Source organism: Rhineura floridana, chromosome 5 (genome assembly GCF_030035675.1).
Source record: "Rhineura floridana isolate rRhiFlo1 chromosome 5, rRhiFlo1.hap2, whole genome shotgun sequence".
Taxonomy (NCBI): Eukaryota; Metazoa; Chordata; class Lepidosauria; order Squamata; family Rhineuridae; genus Rhineura; species Rhineura floridana.
In genome coordinates, this window is record NC_084484.1 from 141952642 (window position 1) to 141979219 (window position 26578).

At 40.5% G+C, this 26578-nt stretch overlaps 2 protein-coding genes across 6 annotated transcripts; one reads left to right on the plus strand and one right to left on the minus strand.

Moving 5' to 3' along the window:
• Positions 1–833: 833 nt before the first annotated feature.
• NEPRO (nucleolus and neural progenitor protein) lies at positions 834–14515 on the minus strand. Of its 4 annotated transcripts, none has more exons than XM_061628308.1 (9): positions 14164–14515; positions 12402–12556; positions 10893–10969; positions 10164–10295; positions 9386–9463; positions 5134–5480; positions 4476–4537; positions 3118–3374; positions 834–1272 (listed from the first exon to the last, which is right to left on the minus strand). In XM_061628308.1, the coding sequence occupies exons 2-9, from the start codon at positions 12489–12491 to the stop codon at positions 861–863; spliced, it is 1455 nt and encodes a 484-aa protein (XP_061484292.1). In that variant the 5' UTR covers positions 12492–12556; positions 14164–14515; the 3' UTR covers positions 834–860. The 4 variants fall into 4 exon arrangements, with proteins under 4 accessions (XP_061484292.1, XP_061484290.1, XP_061484293.1 ...); XM_061628306.1 differs by lacking the exon at positions 14164–14515 and adding an exon at positions 13913–14157; XM_061628309.1 differs by lacking the exon at positions 14164–14515 and adding an exon at positions 13641–13764.
• Positions 14207–23655, plus strand: LOC133385396 (protein spire homolog 1-like). Of its 2 annotated transcripts, XM_061628312.1 has the most exons (5): positions 17382–17533; positions 19081–19242; positions 21353–21409; positions 23326–23487; positions 23590–23655. In XM_061628312.1, exons 1-5 carry the CDS (start codon positions 17498–17500, stop codon positions 23596–23598), a joined length of 426 nt encoding a protein of 141 aa, XP_061484296.1. In that variant the 5' UTR covers positions 17382–17497; the 3' UTR covers positions 23599–23655. The 2 variants fall into 2 exon arrangements, 1 of the variants encoding a protein (XP_061484296.1); XR_009762866.1 differs by lacking the exons at positions 17382–17533; positions 23590–23655 and adding an exon at positions 14207–14243 and having other exon boundaries at positions 23326–23481.
• The last annotated feature ends 2923 nt before the right edge of the window (positions 23656–26578 follow it).

Here is a 26578-nt window from a genome sequence, read left to right on the forward strand (position 1 = left end):
AATGTTAGAATACTCCTTACATGTTTTAATATACTGTATAAATTATACTAGGTTTATAGAAAACTTTAATAGGGGCAACAATTTAAAAACAAGATGTCAGTTTTTTCCCACATGTTAGAATATTTTTTGGAATTCACAGATATGGTACCTGTGAAATGAACTATTTCTAGTCACCAAATAGTTATGGGGATTGGCTGCCTTGTTTCAGCATTAAAGGGGTAGATATCAGCTACTTGGCACTTAGGTAGAGTAGCATCAGTGCTGTGTCCTAGCATATTCTTACTAAGGAACCGTAACACCTCGAACTAGCAGATACAACCAAATGTTGTGGTATGGAGTGCTCTTGCTCAGGGTACCAACCAGCTATAGCTTTTTTTCAGGATAATCAGCTCTTTCCCTGCTCTCCCTACATCAGCTAGCATTCTATGTTCACTGAGTAAGCTTAGTCCTCATTGGACTCTCTTGTATTGGGTGTTACAGGACCTTAGGCTTTTTTCTTTTTTTGTACTAATGAAAACCTTGGGGTTTCTCTGAGCCTGCTGCTATTTCTCTCTTGAACATGGATAATGGCATTGAGGTAGGCAAACCATGCATCCTTGGAGTTCAGAGACAGTATAGAAGATGAATATACTGCTCTTGAATATAAAACCTGCCTTGGCTTTTGGATGTTATCCTGAGAGTTTGTTAGTCTTCTACCAGTTATCACTAATGAAAAAAAACTTTCGTAAAGATTACGTATGTGAAAACCACAAATCAGAGCGCAGTATGTTTTTTGTTACAAGCTATATAATAGACACCACCCATCTTCCCTCAGCACAAAGAAACTCAGTAAACACAGTTTAAATTAGTTTAATAGAACATTATAGACCTATTATTTTAAAAATGTCATCAATATCATCTTTGTTCTTAGTGGCTTCCTCCTGTTTATGGGAAGGCTTCCTTTCAAGCCCTGCAAGGTCAGCAGCATAACCACGTGCTTGTTTTTCAACACTGACCTTATTACTGCCACTGTAAGTATTCCATACTGGAGAGAAATGGCTAGACCACTGTGCAAGGGTAAAAGACCTACTATCCTTAAAACTAGTGTATCTTTGTTGAGGAATGATCCGAGATGGTGTTCTCTTTGAAACACATCTTGATTTCCTTGAGAGTTTGATCTGTTTTTGTAAATGGGAATGTGCTTTAGGTCTTTGGGTGGGTCTGTGTCTGCAGCTGGCAAGGACAAGATATTTACAGACAGTAGCTTTAACACAGCCAAGTTTTCGTCGCAAGCTGGAATGGAAAGAAGAGAGTTTAGCAACCTGCAGTGCAATTCTAGCCATGTCTATTCAGCAGTAATCACCATGGAGTTCAATGGAATTTGCTCCCAAGACAGACAACAATACAGGGATTCTTTGTTACAGCAATATTCAAAATAGCTTCCTGGTTGAATCCAAGTAACTATCCTGTGAAGTCAACGATCTCTTGCACAAGGCAAGAGTTCAAGTTAGTCTGCAACAGCTGTCCATAATCAAAATCTAATATAAAGGGCTTAACACTACCCGCAGCAACACGCCTCTGCCCTTCCCCTTTATTTTAAACATCCGGACTGAGAAAGACTATCTACCACATTATGGACATTGTTAAACAGCACCTAATTTTCTTGAGCCTTGCACAAATATTAAAGGTTGTGAGCTTGGGGGCAGGAACTATCTAATAGGCAGGATACAAAAGGGAAGGGGGATGGAAAAAGCAAGCAAGCTTTGGAGCAGCTACTTCTTCACTGACTGGTGGATGGGGCTAGGTTACTTCCCTTGCCCTGATGTTCTTCCTGGGAGTCAAAGGTGCCTCCCCCGCCTTGGGCTGGTGGCAGAGGCCAGGAGTGTGTCTTCTTTCAGCTCTGAAGTTCAAGAATAACATGATGCATTTATAAGGACTAGTCATCTGCTTATTAAGAATATAGTTTTTATTTCATTTCTTTAGAATATAGTTCTACAAGAGTGCTGTTACGCTCAGATGCTGCTTCTGGGCTTCCCAGAGGCATCTAGCTGACCATAGTGAGGATACTGGACTAAATAGGCCATTGGCCTGATCTGGTAGGCTTTTCTTATGTTTTTAAAAGGAATAATTGTTCTAGATACACATAGCTTGCAAATAGTCCAGGAGAAATTAAGCATCCTTTGCGGTATGCTTCTGAAATGGAAATCCCGACTTATGGCTACCCTATGAATAGGGTTTTCATGGTAAGTGGTATTCAGAGGGGGTTTACCATTACCTCCCTCTGAGGCTAGTCCTCCCCAGCTGGCTAGGGCCTGCTCAGCTTGTCACAGCTGCACAAGCAACCCCCTTCCTTCCTTGTCTGCAACTACCAGCTGGGGGACAACTGGGCTCCTTGGGACTGTGCAGCTTGCCCAAGGCTGCACAAGTGACAGGGCACATAACCCCTTAGCCACTCACTGCAGGAGTGATCTTTAGCTGGCCCTTTACACCCAGGAGACATGAGCGGATATTTGAACTCACAGACTCTGGAATCCCACCCAGGCTCTCCTCCCCACTGTGCTATACCAGCCTCGGTATGCTTCTACCAGTGACAAATCACATAATGCTATGGCAGTGAACCATTTTGCCGTTTTTATACATTATGGAACATTCACAGAGCTCGTTTCAATGCTATCTATATATAATGTTCCACACTTATGTCCACCTTCTCATGAACTGGGAGGGAGAATAGGCACTGAGTTGTCTTCTATATTCATCATCTCAGAGAAATCCCCCCCCACACACACACACAAATATGAAGTGCCCCCTCAGAAGTAGAGATGAAAACAGAAAAGAAAAAAATGGCTTGTTCAGCTTCAATGTCTTTGTAATAGGATGGCACCAGCCATCCTATTCTTCTCATGCCAATTTGTATAATGGTAGTAACAGGAGATTGACAATTGGTGCATCTACCATGAAAGAGATGGATCATTATTTTAATTAGCCAACAACCAACAAGAAGGATCTAGATGTAATAGGCAGCTGTATTGCTCTCACAAGAGACACACAGAGTTGGGAAGGGGGATCAGGAAATGCTCTAATGAAGGAACATGAGACAAATCAGTAACTGAAGAAACTCAGCATTGACAATATACGAACCTGCAACCCTGTGTTTCCACATGCTGCAATCGCCTACTTTTCAAAAGCTTCATTCCTAAGAAAAAAGCCTCTGATCTAAGTGTATTGCTTTTGCACCACAGAATTGTTGTTCTGAGTGTGTCAGACAGTTCTCCAAAGGTACTTGCTTCTTGAAACTTGGACACAAAAGATTTAAGATGCAGAGCCCTCAGTGATTTAGAAGAAACCAGGGTAGTTCTCCTTTTTGATTTAGGAAGCTTTACCATGAATTTGGTATTCTGAAATAAAATAAAAGCAAGGACTTTAGTAATGAAAAAACACTAAAAAAAACTACAAGTAAAGTTTATCCTCAATGGAAGAGATTCATATTTTTAAGATTACATACAGTACCCTTGACTAGAAGGAACCTGTCTAGATAGACTCAATGGCCTTATAAGGCCCCTTCCAACTCTACTATTCTATAATTCTAGAAAGTACCTAGAAGCAGATTAAGTAGGTTATAGTTTTAAATACCGTTTCAAGTCAGCACCTATCCTTGTCTTACACGCCGGCAGGATACGAAAAGGTTCTGCTGGTTTGCATGCTCATATGAGCTTTAAAGTTGTGTGTCTTGAACAGCAGCCTCTTGCAATACATAACAAAAATGTTTCTCATCATTTCTTAATGTGGCATCTGCTGTTCAAAGTTTTTTTTAAACAAAAATCTCACTGAACTTGCTTTACACCAAGTCATTATCCACTGATCTAGCTGGCACAATATTCTCTATTTTGACTAGCAATGGTTCCCCAAGGCTCCAGACCGAGGTCTATCAAGTTTAAAACAGCTTAAATAGCAGGGCCGTGTGAAATCAGGAATTAAGCCTGGAACCTTCTGCACACAAAATATACATGTTCAGCTACTGAACAATGACCCTTCTAAAGAAGGGTATTAAGTGTACACAGCACCGCTATCTTAGTTCCCCATCTGCAAAAGACATGGAAGGATCACACTGTTTGTTCATATTCATGAAGAATTCCAGAGCACAAACAGGTTTATATATATACACACACACAATTTATAAGGTAACTAAATAGTATACTAAAGTACTGTACAGTCCCTACCCACAAACTTACAATGTAAACTTTTATATACAATTCTAATGTTTGTTTTATTTTGTGAAAAGCACTTAGAGCTTCTGTTTACCATCAGCCAGTATATAAGTTGTTAAATAAAAAGAAAATTTGTTTTTATAAAAATAAGCACGCCTATATTGAAAGGTGCACCATTTGTAGCAAATTAATGCCATGACACAAAGTCAGTTTTTTCTAATCAGAAGAGTAAAAAGAAAGCAATACATAGACATTTAGTATCAAGACACACAAACACAGAATGAAACAAACCTCCTGTGGTGCAGGATTAGGGTATCTGCAAAACCTCTTGATATCAAACTCTTTCCCAAGATCTAGAATAAAGGGCATAGCTGACATTTTATAACAGAAACAGATATGGTTGGTTATCCTAAGCATAGCTACTTATAACAATTGTTCTTTCATCAATGCATCTTTTTAATATTGTAAATATTTTACTCAGGTTAAGTTTTTGGGAAACATGGTTTTGCCAGTACATATGAAGAGTCCTTGCACAATACAGCTGACCAACCTCCAGTACTAAAGGCAGTATTGCCTCTGAATGCCAGTTGCTGGGAATCACAAGTGGAGGGGATTGCTCTTGCACTCAGGTCCTGCTTTAGGCTTCCCATAGGCATCTGGCTGGCCAATGTGAGAAGAGGATGCTGGACTGGATGGGCCATTGGCCTGATCCAGCAGGCACTTATGTTCTGGCAGCAAGGATAGGGCATGATGTAATTTCACCTCTCCCCATCCCATGCAGGCAGCATAACAGATAACAGTGCACCTCCCACTCAGCTCAATGCAAATTCAAAGGCACAAGGTTACATATAATGTTGCAGTATGGACATAAGGGTGGTGGATCTCCAACGAGACAAGCTTGGCTTCCCACCCCTCATCTCACCCAAATTAGGAGGCCATTATCTGTTACCTTGCTTTGTTCTGTTTACCACAACTGGCTTCCCAATATCAATGGTGTTCTGAGCCTTCCTCCTCTTCTTTCTGGTAGGAACTCCTGCACTTGAAGCCTGAGATACAGTCTTGTTTACAACGAAGAGTCTATCCATCCATCCAGTTCCGGCCTTTTTCATTACAAATGCTTTGGGCATTTTCTTCTTAATCTCTGAATAAGTGGTTCCCAGAAATTCATATATTTCAGAAGGAAAGGCAAATCCTTTTATGTAAGGCCTTGGTTGAGTCTTTGTAACTTCCTGAAGCAATTTGAACAGACTCATATATAAAGAACTGAGGCTTTTTAACACCCCTCTATAAAGAATCCTAGAATAATAAAAGAAGAGATGAAACACTTATATTTGTTACATAGCACCCATTTCCCCCATCTGGTTGTCTCTTCCACTAAAACCTTCCAAACCTTATTTCCACCACAGCAAGTTGGATCTGAATCTATCTTCTCCTATAATAGCTCTTTGCATAAAGAGTATTAAAAATCTTGAACAAATTCCAGACTGGGTGGTGGTGGTACTGACCTGAGAGAGCTCTTTAGAAGCTTCTGTTCTGTCTACCTGGCATAAAAATGTCACAAAACCCATACACTTAAATGTCTGACCCACCTAGACACTTATCAGAAATTCTTTCACATGCAGTCGTTTGATTGTCCTTTAGTACAGGTATGAGAACTTGTGGTCCTCTAGATGTTGTTACTGTCCCAGTTCCCACCAGCCCCAGCCAGCACAGCCAACGGTCAGGGATGATGGGTGTTCTAGTCCAGCAACTCCCAGGGATGACAGGAGTTCTGGTCCTGCTTTAGCTTCTTTGACACTGTGAATTATTATAGTATATATGTATTTGTATTAACAGTTTCATAAAAGGCACATTCCTATTAGTCTTCCCATTACACAGGATACAAGTTAGCTGGAATTAATTCACTGGAAAAAAATAGACTTTGGATAGAGTTGCCAGATAGTAGCCTCGAGACTAAGCATTTGCCTTTTAAAAACACAAATAAAACAGGGAATGAAGTAGCCACAGCTTTCCTGCACCCATTTCTTCTCCAATCTTTCTCTCAAACTCCTGTAAATTCCCTCTGAAGAAATAGACACCAGCCAGAGGCCTAAAAGCTTTTCCCAACCTTTGGGTCCCCAGATGTTGCTGGACTACAGTTCCCATAATTCCTGACCATTGGCCATGCTAACTGGGGCTGATGGGAACTGTAGTCAAGCAACATCCAGGGACCCAAAGGTTGGGAAAGGCTAAATGACACTGGTTTAGCTGCACTTCATCCATGCAAGCCACCATGAGAAAAAGATGAGCCGGGCTCTGACTACATGTAAACACAACTAATTCACCTGTTTGCTCTTTATCAAACTGCTCCCCTGACTACCTTTCCTTTACTTCCTTCCCTTGTGTTTCTTTTTTAATTTGTAAACTTAAGGGCAAGGCCTATGCCTTGTTTCACTTATGAGTAGCACCTGTGCACTGTACGGGTACTGTGCGCTGAACCTTAATTTGCGAAAGCAAAACCTCAGTAGCGAGGACTCCATCTTGACTGAACCAAGGGCAGAGGTGGACAGACAGAGAAGAGAAGAAATGGGAACGTAGATGTGACCCCAATTACCTCATCTCCTGCTTTATCAATGCTTTTAGAAATTTTCCAATTGAAGCCTCACAACTTGAGTTTTAAGGGATTACATTTGCTCTAAATTTTACTTGTTTAGAAGAAAACTGGTCAGATCAGTTACTGGATATGGCTGCAATCCAATACAAACTTACATGGAAGTAAGTCCCATTGAACCTAATGGAGCTTACTCCTGAGCAGACATGTATTAGATTGCAGCCTAAATCTCTCAGCTTAGAACACACAATGTCAATCATTACCAAAATATATTAGTGCTACAGAAATTGTACATTTGTTCCATGTCCTTCCATATCTAATAGAGAAGTGATTGGAGTCTTGAAGAATACACATCTGTGTGCAGTTAATGTTAGCAGGGACCATGGTTCTCTGCTACTAGCATTCAAGAGAACAAATAGAAATGGGAAGGGTTGCTTTGCCTGTGCTGCCTCTGAGTCAAGCTCTTGTCTCAGAAGAAACTTTTTCAGCTTTAAAATCAGTCAAAACGTTCTTTTTGACTGGTAAAGATTTTCTCCCGGACAGGGAGAAACGTAGAGATTAACCACAAAGCCTGTTTTTGTGGGGAGGACTGGATTTCATTTATTTATGAGAGAAGGTTCAAACTGCAATGCCGGACGGACTTTCATCAAGCTCTTGCTGATTACAGCGACACGTTTATCTTTTCTTCAAAGAAAAACGCACTTTAACAGGCAGATAAGCATCCTTCTTTCTATTGTTTTTTTTCACTTGGTTTAAATTGTTGCAGCAAAAAAGAGATTTGTCAATGAATCAGCTGTGAAGAACTTCTGGGTGAGTTAAGGCTTTTCTCTTTCACTCACGAAATTAAGGAGGAAAGAAATTGAAAAAGCTTATGTTTGTTTTTATTGCAAAAAGCTGTCCTGGAGGTGCATTCTAAAGATACCAACGGAAGAGGGATTTCTATTTCGAGGAGGGGAAAAAAAAAATATATTATTATTTTGAGTCTATTTCATTTTGACGAATCTGCTTGTTCATGACGCCACTAATTGTTTTGATGTTGGGAACTAAGTTTGCTTTGTATTCCTGAACACATAAAAGATAAGGCAGGCTGTATTGTCTACACTGATGTCAGCAAGCCTGTAATATTAACCCAATTGTGGCTGAAATAATTTTTGTTTCTGTGGTTTTAAGAATGACAACCAGGAAAGTGATTGAGACCATGGAAGAAATTATGTTTCAGAAAATAATGGGTGAGATTGAGATAACGAAACAAACCCTGAGACAGGGTAGACAGGAGATGAAAATTGAATTTAACAAAATGACGCAGGAGCTTAAAGAAATAGGAGATTCTGTGAGAGAGATGTTTGATGAGATTAGAGATGAGAAAAGAAAAATTAAAGGGAAGCTGCAAGCCCTGGAGATTGGAACAAATGTGAAATTGGAAAAAGATTTGGAGTTTATGGATGTTAGAAATAAAGTTTACTGTTTGGAATTCAACATTGTCTCTGAAGAAACTAATGAAGATTTTGGTGGTAAAGTTATCAATGTCTTGGATAATTTTCTGGACTGGAATGATGTGATGGAGCTTGACATAGAAAAAATCTATGGAGTTGGCTACAGATATGTGACAGTGGAGAAACTCTTAAGAGATGAGCCAGTGCATTTTGTAAAAAAGAAGAACAGAGATATGACTTTGCAGCAATATTTCAGCAACATATTCAGAATTCTTGACTGGAATGATGTGATGGGGCTTGACATAGAAAAAATTTATGGAATTAACTACAAATATGTGACAATGGAAAAACTTTTAAGAGATGAGCCAGTGCATTTTGTAAAAAAGAAGAGCAGAGATGTGACTTTACAACAATATTTCAGCAACATATTCAGAATTGATGGCAAGCACATATTTGTGATGGGGGAAATTCCCATCAGACTCTTGTTATATGACTATGGCTATGACAGCAAGATCATCATGGGATACTGATAATGGATGAATGGATACTGAAACCACTGGATTTAACAGGACTATTGAAGATGGAAGATGGAATTAACATTGATAATGGAAGAATGGTTATGGAAATTATTGGACCTAACAGATTTGACGAGATGGATTAATCAATATGTTTATTTGGACTATGGCTATGACAATAAGATTATTATGGGATACTGATAATGGAAGAATGGCTACTGAAATTATTGGACTTAACAGGATTATTGAAGATGGAAGATGGAATTAATACAGATAACGGAAGAATGGCTATTGAAATTATTGGGCCTAACAGATTTGAATCAGATGGATTAAGCGACATGTTTATTTGGAGAAAAATTGAAAGATATATCTCTCAAGGAATTGAATCCTCTCTTTGACTTTTTGTGGAAAGAATAAAGTAATGTATATGAGATTTGATGATTAATTAAGATAATTACTGGAGGAAAGTGATTTTATAATATAATTTTAGAGACAGGATTGTTATATATTGTAGACCTATAACTGATCTGCGACAAATCGGAAGTCAACATTTTATTTTATTGTTTAATTGTTTTTGTTTTGTTTTGTTTTTTGTCTTTGAAAATTTGAATAAAAATTAATGATAAAAAAAAAACAATGAAGATGTTTTACAGGTATACATACCATAATCGGCTTAGCAACCCCAACACCACGGTATTCAATAGTATGTACTCTTTCAAACACAGATGCTTAACAGACAAACTGAGGAATGATTAAGGCTGGACAGCAACTAAGGTTGGACAACAGCTGACAAGAGGCTAGAAAGCTAAATTAGGTTGCAATCTTACAGTCTTACCTGTGTGTACCTTCCAAGTAAGCATGTACAAGGTTGTACTATTAAACACATTTTACACAAATACACAATGGAACTCAATGAGTAGAGTGCCTTAAGATAGCCCAAAGGATAAGATTGATAAGACTTTTTAAATTGAGAGTAGTATGCTGCTTTGGAAGCATATATTTTTAAAAAATCAATAAAATGAATTGTATTCAGCGTAACACTTAAGATGAACGTTCTCTTTGCGCAACAGAACGTTTTCCCCCCCCCCACGCCCTCTAAATCCGTTCTGCAAGTTCCCTCAACCCTCTGGAGCAGATTTGGGGATGGTGTTGGGGGAAGGGAGGAGGGAAATCCTGTTGTGCTATTGCCAATCCTTGTGCTAGCATAAGAATTTAGTTGAATACCACCCAGTAGATAATATTTACCATTAATTACGAAGCCACAAAGGACTGCAAAATTTCACCAGAAAACCTATGCATAACAGGATGAGTCCTTAATAAGGCACATAACATTTCATCAAATCTATCTTCCCTGACAAGTCTTCAGTGTATTCATTCTGAATCACTGAATGAGAACCACAAGAACCTCCAAATCAGGAACCAAACTGTTTTGGAAGGATACAGAAATGCTGTGCAACAACATTCAAGCAAACGCAGTATGAGCTTGCAACTGCCCAAAATCTTCAATAGTATCACTTCTATGACAGGCTGGCTTGGAACCAAGGCATCTTCAGCATTTTCAGATTTTTGTTTTCTATTTAAAATAAAGAGACAAGAAGAACAGTGTGTGGATAAGTGTTGGCATCCTACTATATTTAATGCTAGTATATCTTGGGCCTTACATAATCTGGTAACTGGTTAACAAGCAGAATGTTTTGCCATTAACTGTACCTGTAATCTTGCAACTTGATATATTATGTTGGGCTACAATCTTAACTTCACTACCTGTGAGTAAGCCCCACTGAATTCAATAGGACTTGCTTTTAAATAGAAATGGGTAGGATTGTACTGTTGGTTACACAGAAGGAAAAAAGAAAAGGTCAAGGCAAGGCATGTATCTTCTGTTGGGCTGACTTCTGTTAATGCAAGTTTTGGAATTACACAGATCTCTTCATTTTCTTTTGAAGAGTTCAGAGTAGTTTGAAAGCTTTCACTGTTTTCTGCTAGCACAAATTGGTCTAGCAAGCTACATTATTGTCCGCTAAGTACTTGGATTTCAGCTGGCTTGAGTCCCAAAGATTCCAGTAGGTTTAAAATAAGCAAAAATACTAACTTTGTGAAATTGTGAGGTAAACCTTTAAGCTACAAAATCACACCAGCATAGTGAGATGCGCTGACTTATGCCACTTACATGGGGCCCAACCTAATAAGATCTTGAATCGGCTTCTCCAGATTCATACTATTTAAACGCTTCAAGCACTGTTCTACCTGAAAGGGAAAGAGGAAAATAAAAACCTTTGATTGACTCACAGTAGTAAGCCTATACAAGTAATTGAAGAACAAATTTTCATAATATGTATTTGGATTTCCTTTGAATTACAACACTAAGTAAAAGGTAGTATAGGAGACACATTAAAAAAAACTAGCAATAAGGGGCTATCTTTTTTGTTTCTTTTTGGAACACACCAAAAACATACGTTGAGGCAATGGGCAGTATCCAATATTTTTGCTCCATGAATAGAATGACAGTTATTCTGTTCAGAGAGCAAAAACACTAGATCTCATTCAGCATCTATTGTGTATATCATCATTATCCCAATAACAATATGAAAAAGTAGCAACTGACAACAAGCTTCAAACAGAAAAAATTGGAATGAATCAAGGTAACCCTACTCAGACCACGCCACTTTAGTATGTATTCAAATCAAAGTTCATTCAGTATCCCCACAAAATTCTTAAAAATAACTTTAATTCTATGAGTTGGCCCAAGGGCTGCCTTTTAATAATCCTTCCCCTTTAACAGGCAATAGCCACTTGGAGTGGATAAGAGTGCACAGTTGCCGCCACATGCATTGAAAATGGGGCCACTAATGCTTCTGGGAGTGACAGGGTATGCCATTCCCTTAAGATGGCTGTCCCAAAGAATCATTGGGGCAGCCATTTTGTTTCTTGTACAATGTCCCTGTGAGGGACAGCACATCACGACACCTTGCTGCTCCCATAAGCATTGGCAGCTCCATTTTCAATAAGCACAGCAGCAACCACACACTGTAGCCACTCCAAGCAACTATGACCCTTTTACAAAACAAAACAGAAAGCAACCTTCAGACCATTACATAAAAACTGGCAGTGGTGCAGATTTCTGTGGAAAACTATATTCCCATGCTCTTATTAGTTCAGAAGGTACAGATCAAGTGAGTTCATCTAGGAATTCAGATCCAAAAAACCCTTAAGTATCCCAAGTTTCGGGCAGTCTATCTGAAGGAGCGCCTCCAGCATCGGCAGGGATGCCGCTCAACAAGATCAGCCTCAGAAGACCTTCTCTCGATCCCACCGGTTAAAACAGCCAGACTGGTGAGGACCAGAGGGAGGGCCTTTTCAATAGTGGCCCCCACCCTGTGGAATTCTCTCCCAAATTATCTCCGCCATGCCCCTTCGATGATGAGCTTCCACCGGACTTTGAAGACCTGGTTCTTCAGTCAAGATTTTGGGTTGGGTTAAGTTTTTATTGTTGGGTTCTAATATTTTAACATTTTAATGTTTAATGTATTTTACTTTGTACGTCGCCCAGAGTGGCTGGACAACCAGCCAGATGGGCGACTAATAAATAAGAAGAAGAGGAAGAAGAAGAGGAAGAAGAAGAGGAAGAAGAAGAGGAAGAAGAAGTCTAAATGTATTTCCATACAACTCCCAACCTTACCTGTCTGAGAGACCGATATGGCCTATGACGACTCATCTGATAGCGAAAACTATACATAATTGAATGCAGGAGGCTCTGTTCTGCAACCATGGCTTTGTTTTTCAGAATGTTGTTGACAGCATGACAGCCCTTCAGAACAGAAAGAAGACATCTCACTGGAAAGACAAACAAGCACACATAACTAAAACAGTGCAACAAATCAATCTCAGAAATGCGCTTCAAAGTCCTATCTCCTTTAGCCTCCTCCCAAGAGCTTGCTAACTTAACTTTAGTAAGTTCATATACATATGGAAGCCAGTAATATTTCTCCTTCCACTTAATTTCCAAGCCCAAGGCAACAAAAGTTAACACATCAACTTCAAATCATATTCTACTTAAACCCATTTTCAGAATGCAAGGCCCAGTTCACCACTTTGCTGTGTACCACTGCACTCATCCCTAACCTCAGTCTCAGAAAGTCCCAGCAACACCTGGGCCCCACAAACCACTGGACCTTTGGACAAGCTCCTTTGTCATGCTCCTTGTGAGGACAGCACACCAGGGTGCAGTGATTTCAGCAGTTTGTATTCCAGCTGCAAACCTCACTGACAAGAAAGTAGGCATCCACGGCTTATAGTTCCTGACAACGAGCTAATGAAGCCTCTCTTCCCAGCCATGCAGTTTCTGGAGTTTATTCAAAAGTAGTTCTACAATTGCGAAGTTATCCAGATGACTTGTGCTATCAAATCATCTTTACCATTTAAGTTTCTGTATTATCAAAACATAATTTACGAAGCCATCCTCCCCACATATCCATACATATTTACAAACCCCAACACATGTAATCACATAACCACACTTAACAACAAAGCATACAGGAGAAAAAAGAGAGGCTAGAGATAAACATGTACAGGATTAGGCTACAAATTAAAAAGAAAGCCTTATCAAACTCAATGGTGTATTCTTAAGAATTGTGAACAGGACTGTAAATTTAGGTTGCAATCCCGACCTATTAGCGTCAATTGGAAACTTTGCTGTCGTCTTCAATTAAGGACAGGATATCGCCTTGACCGTGTGTTTCCAAATGGCACACACAAGGGTCTTATTACTACAGAACCATAAAATGCCAGCCTGGATTTGAACTAACTTGGTTTTCCTCTCGTTGGCATTATTAAAACAAATTCAGCCAAAATTAAGCACCTTAAAAATCCACTCATTAAAATCACAACAGGAAAAGGCTGCAATCCTAGACACACTTGCCTGGGTGTAAGCTGCATTGAAAACCATGAGACTAACTTCCGAGTAGAAGTACCCAACTATCAAATACATAGGACTATTAAATGACATTTCGAGGCGAGGGTAAGACACGAACCCTCCCCAGCACGTGCGCTTTGCACGCAGGAACATACAAGTAAGCAATCAGCACACGAGCCTAACATGAAAGTCAGTAGCTCACTGTGGAAAGGCGGTATATAAATAAATTCAATCAATCAATATTTCCCCGCAGCTGCAGCGCTTTGTTCCCCATTCACCTGAGACGTGCTGAGGCGGCACAGCGACTGTCGCGCTGCATGAGGGCCACGGCACATCCAGCCGATTCCAAACCGCCTCCTTTGCTTCAGCCACCGCCGCCATCTTTTCCGAGAAATGGGACGGGCTAAACCAAATCACAGGAAGGGGGGAAGCTACTGAAGGACGCTACTAAACAAACACGGCAGAGAGGTTAGGGAAAGTGATGCTGTCCCTTGGACTCCTTTCTCCTTGAGCCTACCATAGGCTTTACCTCGCGGGTTGTTTATGAGGGCGGGGCTGGAGCCGGGGGCGTAGTTTCATAACGCGGACAACAGAAGACCAAAGGAGCATGTAAGGCGGCAGTTCTGTATCCGGGTGGATTGGTTCACACGGTCCCACTTAAGCTGCATTAAGAAGAGTCTCTGCTAGATCAGGCCAAAGGCCCATGTAGTCGAGCATCCTGTTCTTCTTACAGTGGTCAGCTCAAAGCCTAGGAAAAGCTCACAAGCCGTCCATGAGCTCAATAGCACTGTCTCCTGTTGGTATGTTTCCTATAGGCATCTAGTTACCCACTGTTAGAAGAGGATGCTAGACGAGACGTGCCTTTGGTCTGCTCCAGTAGAGCTCTTCTGTTCTGAAAGCTCTTTCGAACCTCTGTATTTCCACCTGTTGGTGGGCGTGAGTGAAAGATACATGCAGTTTTAAATATCTTAGCTATTGCGTTAATATCCCACCTTCTCCAATGACCTCAGGGAAGCCTTGTGCCTAATACATTCTCTTTCCCCCTTCCCCAGTTTTATCTTTCAACAACCCTGTGAATTAACTTAGGTTAAATCTGTGACTGGCTTAAGATCCACTAGTGAGCGTCATGATTGAGAGGGTCAGATTGTTAAAACCACAAATGGGACTGGTGATAAAATGTTGCAGTGTGGAGTGCTTCAGTTCACTGTGCCAGCCAACCAGCCAGCCATGCTTTTTCTCAGGACACTCTGTTACATTCTCCCTCCTGCCCTGTTTTCCAACCCAGCCTCCAAACAGTCAGTTATAATTCCCTGGCCACTGAGTTGGCTGCCCCTCCCTGCAAATAGGAGTTTTACCCCCTTCAAAATTTGTGCTCTTCTGCATACCTCAGGATTCACCCAAGGCTGCTGATACCTCCATCTTGTACATGGAACCCCATACATTTGAATCGCATCTCCCACGCAAAGAACCCTGGGAACTGCTGTTTGTTAAGGATGCTGTGAGGCGTAAACTACAGGTCCCGGAAATCTTTGGAGGGAAGAAATATGCTTTCAATGTGCTTTGATTGTGTCTACGCAGCGTATGTTTCATTTGGCCCTTTGTCCTCCATTCCCCCCATCGCCTTGTACGCATTTAGGAAAGGTAGTTTTACATTTCAGCTTGTTCTTTCTGTATTAATAGCACAACTTCCATACACAATTCTTCCCCATTTTCCATGACAGTGATCTGATTTGGACAATCGTAAGACAAGACATGAATGAGCCTTGTGTCTGGATACAGAGCCTTCCCTCTTTGGCCCACTGTACTTAAAAGTAGAAGTCTTCAGTTAACTATAGTTTCTCATGTCATTGAACTGAGAAACTATACCTACCAGCTTTGAAACAAGACTCAGCTTAATAAATAAAGATATCATTTCTGAACTATGCCACTGGGTATCTGCCACATGACCATTTCCTTCAGTTAGGTTTTCTTGAGCTTCAAGTCACTTGACTGGTCAGTTTAATTCAAAATACACTTTCCCTTTACTATGTCCCTTTCACTCAAGGCCAGGGCAGGTGGGCAGGGGTGTGTGTGAGCAGATACTGCAGAAATGGGGGTTACACACACAGTCAGATTCTTGACATGCTTTGCGGACTGAGCCAATAGTGCAATGCAGCTGCCACAAAGGAAAATGCTATTTTAGGATGCATTAACGGAAGTATAGTTTCCAAATGGCGTGAAGTATTAGTTCCCCTCTGTTCAGCACTGGTTAGGCCTCATACTGAGTACTTGCGTCCATTTCTGGACACTGCACTTGAAGAAGGATGCAGATTGGAACAGGTTCAGAGGAGGGCAACAAGGATGATCAGGGGACTGGAAACAAAGCCCTATGAGGAGAGGCTGAAAGAACTGGGCATGTTTAGCCTTGAGAAGAGAAGACTGAGGGAAGATATGGTAGCACTCTTCAAGGAGGGCCGGGATCTCTTCTCGATTGTCCCAGAGAGCAGGACACGGAATAATGGGCTCAAGTTGCAGGAAGCCAGATTTCAACTGGACATCAGGGAAAACTTCCTAACTGTTAGAGTGGTACTACAATGGAACCAGTTACCTAGGGAGGTGGTGTACTCTCCAACCCTGGAGGCATTCAAGAGGCAGCTGAATAGCCACCTGTCAGATATGCTTTGATTTGGATTCTTGCACTGAGCAGGGGGTTAAACTTGATGGCCTCATAGTGTTCAAGTGGACGGAGAGACTCTCCTATGAGGAAAGCATTTGGGGCTTTCTAGTTTAGAGCAAGGCAAATCAGAGGCGACATGATAGAAGTGTATAATAATATGCATGGCATGGAAAAAGTGGATAGATAAAAGTTTTTCTCCCTCTGTCATACTAGAACTCATGGACATTCAATGAAGCTGAATGTTGGAAGATTTAGGACAGGCAAAAGAAAGTACTTATTCACACAGGGCATAGTTAAACAATGGAATTCACTCCCTCAAGAGGCAGTGATGGCTACCAACTTGGATGGCTTTAAAAGAAGATTGGACAAATTCCTGGAGGATAAGGCTATCAATGGCTACTAGCCATGATGGCTGTGCTCTGCTACCATAGTCAGATGCAGTATGCTTCTGAAAACCAGTTCCCAGTAGCCGCAGGAGGGGAGAATACTTTTGCACTCAGGTCCTGCTTGTGGGTTTCCCATGGGCATCTGGTTGGCCACTGTGAGAACAGGATTCTGGACTAGATGGGCCACTGGCCTGCTCAGGAGGCTTTTCTTATATCCTTATTAACTTCCAAAAGTAAGTGACCTACCAGTGGTCATTGAAAAAGGAAAGGAGAAGCAAAGATTTTGCCCTGCCTCACTAAGAACTAGTCTTACACGATTTGGCCACCATATTTCTATTAATATTGACAATAGTACAGATAAATCCCTGCCCAGATCAATATATTAAGAAATTGATGCAATAACCTAATAAGCATATTTTGACTTTGAATTAGAGATTGGGTAACTATATGAGATCAACCAGTTACTTTTTCTTTAAGAAAAGACAGCTTGATTTTCTACAAACAGCCACACCTGAAAGTGCCATACTGTGAACACATAAAAGGGCTCTGAGGATAACATTTCTTGTTTAGTTATAAAATATAGTTTTTTAATAACAAAATGCTAGGTAAGAGAAAACCAACAAATACAATGATATATACAAAGGATATCACTAAGGTCTCATTAGCTGAGATCCTGAGATGATATGAGCAGCCTATAAGTGAGGAACAAGCATGGGCTATCTGTTTCGAAAGTTGTTATAAAATGAAACAAATGATGGCTCATGGATTGGACTCTGCATTAAAAATTATCTTAGATACTGACAACCTCTGCATCCATTCTGATGGCAGTGTGTCCTTCACTTTACAACATAACATTGGTAAGAATTAAGATGGTAATTACCTGAGTTATTTTGTCAGGTTTACAAATGTGTTTTATTTTCTTAATACCTACGATACTTACTATATGAAACTGTATGTGTAATTTAAGATGGATATACTGATGTTTGTTGTATTGTTAATGTGAGCGGATGGAGTTTTTTATCTTTTTTCCTTTCCTGTTCTTTTTTCCTTTTTCTTCTTAATAACTTAAAGAAGAAAACTGTTATTCTATCTATTCATCATATCTTCCACTGTCGCCCTGAACATGTAACTAATATTTAAGAGCATAGGAACTTTTTTTGTTGTGCCTTCCAGATAGTCACACAAATCAACAGCCAAGTGATAGGCTGGAAGATATAGTAAGACTTTGGCTTTTAATATGCCTTCCGCCCCATACAGTTGTGTGCCACCCCAGTCTCCAAGCTGTGCAAGACTTCCAGGGGTTCCTGTGCTTTACCAGCATTTGGGTTTCCTTGAAAAGAAGACTAGCAGAGACTGCGGTGTCTTTATGATATATGGTTTATTTACACATATTCACAGCCTGAGCATAAGATGGAGGAGTTCTCTGCATTCACAATCCATCAGATCTCACTCCGCATCACCCATAGCTTTTGAGGTTCCTTCCAACACTGAGAGCAAGCAAGCCTCTCTGTGTGTGTTTCCAGCTTCACCCCAAGATGAGACTAGAAGACATAAGCCTCTCCTTGGCTCCAGGATGCAGGGAGGAGGGCCTCTCCTTTGGAAAGAGTTCCAATCACAACAGGATCTCTCTGGCCCAAAATCTTTTCACCTGTTAATGGGGCACTTGACAAGCCCAGCTCACTCTATTTGATTAACAAAGGAATCTAGTCTGACCAATGGAGCAGGTTTTTCTGCTGCAGAGCCCACTTCCAGGCACAGAGTTCCAAATCAGAGGCTGGAAGGAGACTCGTAGAAATTCTCCATTTCAACCCTCAATCCCATAACACTATAAACCTTCCCTGTAACATAGTAAATCTACCCATGCATTATCTACTTTACTTATACTGCTGGTAACTATAATTTAGTTACCACTTTCAATGGAGGAATATGTTACATTAAGAGAAATAACTTAAGACTGTCACAAGTAAAGTCCCATTCAGATGGCTTGGAGGGCAGCAGGGCCAGCCCCAAAGAGTATTGAAGTTGGGTAGTTGCCAGGGTTTAGTAATACTCGCTTTGGCTCCCAGGCTCCATCCCAAACCAACTTAACTGACAAGCAGGTGGGACAAGTAGAGATGAATTTAAATTCTGAACCCACTGTTCTTTCTTTCATGTTAAAATTTTACTTTTGGATCAACAATATGTAATGTAATATGTAAACAATATGAAATCACTTTCCTACCAACTGATGCCAACAGAATGCCTTTTTACCTTTAGAGTGGGCAAGAAAGGGGCCAAGTGCAATAAGAAAGGGTTGCATCTAAGGACTGCTTTATGGAACTGGTCACCTAGGTAAAAAATTGTTGCTCGTTATTAACCTGACCTTGGTATTCTGAATTAAGATCTTCCTGGACTTTCTTTGTAGTTGACAGAACGGTTAGGAAAGCTGATATATGAAGTCCTGGACTGGGGGATTGAGTCCTATGGAGAGAGAGCTGAGCGAGTCCCTGGAGAAGCTAATATCTCTTATGCTCAACTAAGCACAGAGACCACAAAATCATCAGTCACTTTCCAGGATGTCATCAAGGTTTGCTTTCCCTTTTTAATTTTTTCACAGCCTACCTATACTGACTGCATTCCTTCTTGCAGTGGTGCTGAAACAGCTCATTCTGAGACTAGAGTGGGAAAATAAACCATCTTAAGCCTTCACTGTACATTCTGACTAAAAAAACAACCAAGAGAACTAGACAAACTGGTTTTTACAGGATTTGCTGCTTAAATAGCTCTTCTGGTGTAGCTGAGACACCTAAGGTAAAGAAAGTAACAAATGTAACTTTATCACTAGTTACCTTTCTTCACAGAATCATAGAATAGTGGAGTGGGAAGGGGCCTAAAAGGCCATCGAGTCCAACCCCCTGCTCAATGCAGGAATCCTACTTAAAGCATACCCAACAAGTGGCTGTCCAGCTTCCTCTTGAATGCCTCCAGTACTGGACAGCCCATCACTTCCCTACTTAAGTTGTACTAGGGGAAAGGAGGAAAACATGCTTTTGAATTCTTTACCAGCAAATGTCCCTTTTGCATTCTTAAGAAGAAATCCCCCCAGCTTTGTTACCATTAATCTTATCTCCCATATCTGGCTCTCAGAGTAAAATGAGCTTAAATTGTACAGGCATAGAATAAATGCAGTTAGACGCTGCACAAGATCAGACTGAACTGAGAGGCATAAGAAGGGGTCATGGAATAGGAATAGGATTCAGGCCTGCTACTTCCATTCAAACACTCAAGCATCTCAAGGTGAGATGTGTTGCTACTTTCCTTTATCATTGTCACCCATCCCTGGAGTTGGGGTTGGTACTTTGTGTGTATAAAACCTAAGAGCCATAAACAAAGTAAGTGGCACAGGAAGCCCGGAGGACCTGAGCTGGGCAAAATTGCTGCTGAAGCAAGTCTTTAAGATGACTGATACTGGCCCTGCTCGAACAAGCTTGTCGGGCCCTTTCCTTCCTACAGTGTTTCCTTTGGGCCTCAACTAGTATGTAACAAACAACCTCACAATAGCACAACTATTGTTTCTCTAAGCCAGAGAGCAATAACTAGATCTACACTTTTCCAAGAATCTGATACTCCGCACAGTTCCTGTGAATACATAGGGGGAGGAGGGCTTACATGGAGGGCCCCACATATCTTCCAATTCCATGCACACACAGAAATATTACAACAGTTTTCAGAGTTGCAAAATTCAGCAGCCTGAGAATCTCACTCTTCATTTAAAAGCAGCAAGTTCCTAACTTTATATATATACCCATTACATATGTGTGTGCATGTGTGTGCGTGCGCCATATAACTAAATCTACTGGGAAGTTTACTATTTATTTAGGGAGTTTATATACTACCCTTTTTACAAAGATGGCTTACAAAACTTTTTATTTGTATTATTTTTAAAATGTAAATCCTGTCCTGATCTTAATGTGGGTAACAAATTCAAATACAAAACAATAACAATAAGCTACAACTAAAACAATCAGCCAACCTGTGTAGTTGCCTATAACAAATTTCTGAATGGTGTGGCTGCACACATAGATATGTAAAAGGTCTAGAGAAAAAGAGAAGACTTCAACTGATGCTGAAAATGTAATCACAGTTTTCACAACCTACCTATATTGGTAGGGAGGCTTTTCCACAACCAGGGTGCCATTGCCAAGGTGGCCCTCTAGTGAATAATGATGGTACTGCAAGAAGAGCCTTCCCAGCCAATCTCAATGCCTAGCAGGACAATATAGGCAGAGGCATTCCAACAGGTAACCAGGTCCTAACCCGTGAGGGCTTTATATGTCTATACCAGCCTTTCCCAACCAGTGTGCCTCCAGATGTTGTTGGACCACAACTCCCATCAGCCTCAGCCAGCATTGCCAATGGTCAGGAAGATGGGAGTTGTGGTCCAACAACATCTGGAGGCACACTGGTTGGGAAAGGCTGGTCTATACCAAAACCTTGAATTGGGCCCAGTGACATATAGACAGCCAGTGCAATTCTTTAAGGGATGGGGTCCCAAGGAGAAATGCCCAGTTAAACTCTTTTGAAAGATAGATCTTTTGATGTTAAGATAAATTGTGCAAGTGGATGGGAAATTAGATAGTCTAACAGTTTTACATGGAGCAAACATACAATAAATGCAATCCTTTTATATATTTCAGTATTTGGGAAGAATGGATGTGAAAGACTGTTCTGCAAGACAGAAGGCTGATGACCAGGTATGGGTAGCTCTTTGACTGGTATCTTTCATATCCAGTTTTCCATGCAAAAATGGCAAATTGTTGGCCAGCATCTGAACTATGCAAACCTTTAAAAATAAAAAGTTATGGGTGGGATTCAACTGCATACTGGCTAATTTGCATTAACAAAAGTGATGGCAAAATGCACTTGAAAGGGTGGGATAACAATTGTTTGACACAACATTGTATGACCTAACCACAAAGAAATCAGAATAAATGCTCAGTAAACAGGTTGTGTTTACATTACATAATTAAATTACATTATATTATTGTATTTGTTTTTCACTTTATATCAAAAGATGTCTTAAAACTACTTGCAAAGATAAAATACAAAACAGCCAAAATCAGTTAAAACTAGATAAGAGCGAAAATGAAAACATACAAAAAATGTCCTAAAGTGCTCATCCAACAATACTATGAAAAGGACAAATCCTACCCCATCCCACTCTAGAATGAGCACCACAGAAGAGACCCGAATCATAGGCAAGTGTGATCTCAGGATTATTGTTACATGCATCCCCCACTTCCCCGAATGGGGAGATGTTCCAGGGGCAATACAGCAAGAATTGCAGCCCATTTCTATTCTTAATCTGTACCCAAAAATAAATCTCAGTTAGTTCAATAGGATCTACTCCCACATGAAATGTGCAGAGTTAGCGATTTAAGTTCCTTTTGCATGAGAGAGCATAGGAGACTTATTTTGTCTTTGTAAACTTTTAGAAATATACAAGTAGAGTATAGTGAATGCAAGTGGACAGCACAACTTGCATCAGATTCCCAGAGAACAACATGTGCAGCCTCCTACAGTCGCACTTCCAGTGTCCCACTAGAAAACTTTCAGCATTGTCAATCTGCCTATAGTCAACTGCTGTCATTTTACCAAACTGACAGCTGCTTCTTTAACTACCCCCCCCAATTCAACCAGGTAGCTTATTCTAAAACCTGGAGAGTGATTCCCAGCTATCAGAAAATATGCAGTCGTTAGCTTCCATACAACTTCAGTCAACAACCCATCCTGGTCTAGATGGTCATCAGCCTAACAAAGGAATGGGCAATCAGCATCCAATCAGCCTTTAGCTGCCTCTTCTCAGTTAAGCTTTCCAGCAAAATTATGGAACCTAAAATGTTGTGTAAAACACCTCACAGTTTCATTCAGTATGATGGTGTTATTGCACTCTCAGGTTTATGCCTAATTCCTATACTCATAGCTCCTCTCCTGGTTAGAAAAGAAGAGCGCATTAACAATTTCAGGATCAGTTGTAATCGCAGTGTGTGGAACTGTATGCTGTATCCTGTATTGCTGATTTCACATTTTTCTGTGCTAAGGAGCCTTCAGGATCTGACTTTGAACAGACATCCATCAATGTTTTTTTTAAAAAAGTTAACACTAGTGTTTCAAATGTGTGCTTGTAAGGCCAATATTGTCCTTAACCCTAGTGAATGCATTGGATCAGATCCCCCAGTTTACTAGCATGTAAGAATATTCTTGTATCAATATTGGTGCTGAATAACTTTGCCTATTAAGGAGTAAAAACAATAAAGACTTCAAGGAAGGTATTTCTGAATCCATAAGATTTTGATCTTAACAGACATATGCCACAACACAAATTTTATTATTTATTTTATTTATATATTTATTGCACTTGTATATACCGCCCTATAGCTGAAGCTCTCTGGGCGGTTTACAGCAATCAAAAACATTACAACAAATATACAATTTAAAACACATATTTTAAAAACAATTTAAAACACAATTTTAAAATTTAAAACAATATAAAAACAATTTAAAACACATGCTAAAATGCCTAGGAGACCAGTAAGATATGCCATATTAAATGCAAAGTGAGATCCTTGCAAGCTGAGATGTCATCTTTAATCTGGGCTTCCCTTTTCAGGCTAGGTTGTGGCAGGATATACTTGGTGACTTGCAGAAGGGTGTGAGGCTGCATAAGGTGATGGAGCAACCACAGCGTAGGATTTTTATTGAAGGGAGTACCCACTCGTCTTACAGCACTGTGGTGGATGATATTAAAAATAAGCTCTACACCCTCCAAAAAGTATGTAATATTTACCAACTGACAGAACTTTCAATCTATCACCTGTTGCTATTTATTGCCTGAACAATGCTTGTCTAAATCCAGTTTCTACTTTTAATCTAGCTTTCATAGAATAGTAGAGTTGGAAGGGGCCTATAAGGCCATGGAGTCCAAGCCCCTGCTCAATGCAGGAATTCAAATCAAAGCATCCCCGACAGATGGCTGTCCAGCTGCCTCTTGAATGCCTCCAGTGTCGGAGAGCCCACTACCTCTCTAGATAATTGGTCCCATTGTCGTATGGCTCTAACAGTTAGGAAGTTTTTCCTGATGTCCAGTCGAAATCTGGCTTCCTGCAACTTGAGCCTATTATTCCGTGTCCTGCACTCTCAAACCAACATGTCTTCTCTTTGGACTGACAACACTTGACTGCTCTGTTATCCACCTATTTTCCTGTTCCTTGAACATGTAATACTCTGAAGCATTTGATGTTACCTTTGTAAAGCTACTCTATAAATGAAGAGCGGTTTGTCATGTTCCTGGCATGTCTCTCCAAACATGCACAAACCATAATTGCAATTGTGTGTGTATTGTGTGCTAATATCCATCTGAATAATAATAATAATAATAATATTTAATTTGTGTGTCGCCTATCTGGCAGATAGCCACTCCAGGCGACGTACATTAAAATAGGATAAAATACAATAGTATCAAATGCAGTCACATTAATCTCAATAAATAAAATACTGGACAGTCATCAGTACATTTATAAAAACATTTACATATACAGCATATAATAGATGACAAAATCATGGAGATTAACCCATCCCAAAGATCTCAAAGGCCTGTTGAAATAGCCATGTCTTCAGGGCCTTGCGGAATACATCCAGGGAAGGGGCATGTCAGAGATCAAACGGGAGGGAGTTCCAGAGAGTGGGGGCCACCACAGAAAAAGCCCTCTCCCTAGTACCCACCAACCTAACTGTTTTGGTTGGTGGGATTGAGAGAAGGCCTTGCGTGGCTGATCTGGTCGGGCGGCATAATTGGTGGCGGTGGAGGCGCTCTTTCAGGTAAACTGGGCCTGAATCTCCAAGAAAGGATTGCGCCATTAGAATTTAAATCTTCTTCTCTTCTTTGTGTTTAAAGTGTAGCTGTGTGCTGCTTTGGGAAGGAGATGAGACAACAGCATTTAACAGTGTTACCCTATACTTCAGCAGCTTTTTCTTCAGATCCCATAACTGATATTTTTAATTTTAAAAAGAACTTCAGACATGACTGGACTAAGCCTGCAGCCTTAGCCCCACTTACCTGGAAGTAAGCCCCATTGAATTCAACAGGACTTGCATCTAAGTAGACATGGTTAGGATTGCACTATAACTTCTAATCACTTATTCTTTAGGCAAAAGGTTGATATTCCCTTTAATTGAAACAATATAGCCTCCAAATTGTCCACTCGCAGTGTGAAGGGCTTGCATCTGAAGCTGAAATAAAGTAAGCACTCAGAAGCAAGAAGAGTTGTGTTCTTGTTACCCTCCTATCTAGTCCAGCTTTGCTTGACAGGGAGTAACATGGAACCTGAAAGAGTCTGCCAAGAGCCCAGCCTGCATGATCCGCTCATGATGGAAGTGAAAAATCCACCAAAGCTTTGACCCGTTTTTATAGAAAGAAGCAGGTTAAAATGTGAAGGTATGCTCCAGAAGTGAACTGAGACCAAAGTATTGGGATGCAAGGGTGAAGCAGAAACATACAAAAGGAATAATAAGAAATCTGCTCATGGGGTGGAGTGTTAAGATTTGGCAGGCCTCTGCTATAATAAATCATAGCAATGAATGTGTTACAGTTTAGGAACAGTAAGGGGGGGACAAAGCAGACAGTCTTAATACAACTGTGGTCGAACCATTTTATTTAGACATTTAACATCTTCTGAATGTGGTTTAAGAAGGTTTTCAATACAAGAGAAATGTGGGATAGATCATTGAAGACACAACAATATGGACGGGATCTGTTGGCTACTGCCTCTTCGAAAGCATTCTGTTGACCTAAACAGGCAGTATTGATTTCAGTTTGTTCTTTGCTATCCTGTGCTTTTGACGGTCTGATTTTTCACATTTTTGATATTTTGAAAGGAAATATCAATAAATGAAAAAATCAATATCTTTGAAAAAAATATTGAGGAAAGCAAGCTGTGATTAAGGCTCGTCAGTTTTCATGCTAGCAGAGACTGGCTGTTTTCCTTTTGGAAAGGAAAAGAGAAAAGCAGCTTTCAGTGCCCCTCCACCCCCACCTCCTCCTTGGCAGGCCCTGAGTCCTTAACATGGGTGAGACTTGGCTTGTTTCCTTCTGCTTGGACCTTATATTATTTGAGTGGAGTGGGGTGGCAGAGGGAGAGAGAAGCCTGTGCTGCTGTGCTGTGAGTAAAATCAATAAAAGAACAATATATTTGAGGGAATGTTTGGGGGGGGGAGTGTGATGATCCTGTATTAGTGTAAATAGGGTAAGTGCTGTTTGAATAGAAGATACATGGTAAGTGAAGAGGAGGGGGAGTGAATGGGCAGTAGAATGCTGGATGATTGGCTGAGTGTTTAAAATGGCTGAGCGTATAAAAGGAAGAGTGACAGTGGAATCTGGGTGGATGTGATGTGATGAAAGTGAGTGGGTTGTTTTGGTGGGTTTTAGAGAGTTGTTTGCCAGGAGAGCGTGGAGAAGGAGGGGGGTGGAGTTCGGATTAGTATTAGATAAAACCATATGCTTATGTGCCTTATGAAGAAATCTTGTTATCTTTGTTATATTTAATAAATACTTAATTTGGTTTACCAAAGGCCTGATCCTTGGCTGGGGTTTCACAGACCAGAAGGGAGGGTAAGGTAATGACCAAGGCTGAAGGGAAACTGTAACAAATGGTGGCAGCAGTGAAGAGAATAACAATACAAGTATTCAGAGTCTCTGGGAATACTGGTATTAGGACGTGACTGGTGGTGATGCCTAGCAGGGGGATCTGTTGAGATCTGTGCTAGAGCAGGGAGAGAAACCATAAAAAAGGACAATCCGGACTGGTGGAGTCCCTGGTGGTGCCTAGTGACAGGCAGTAGCCACGAGCAGGTAGGAACCTGACAGG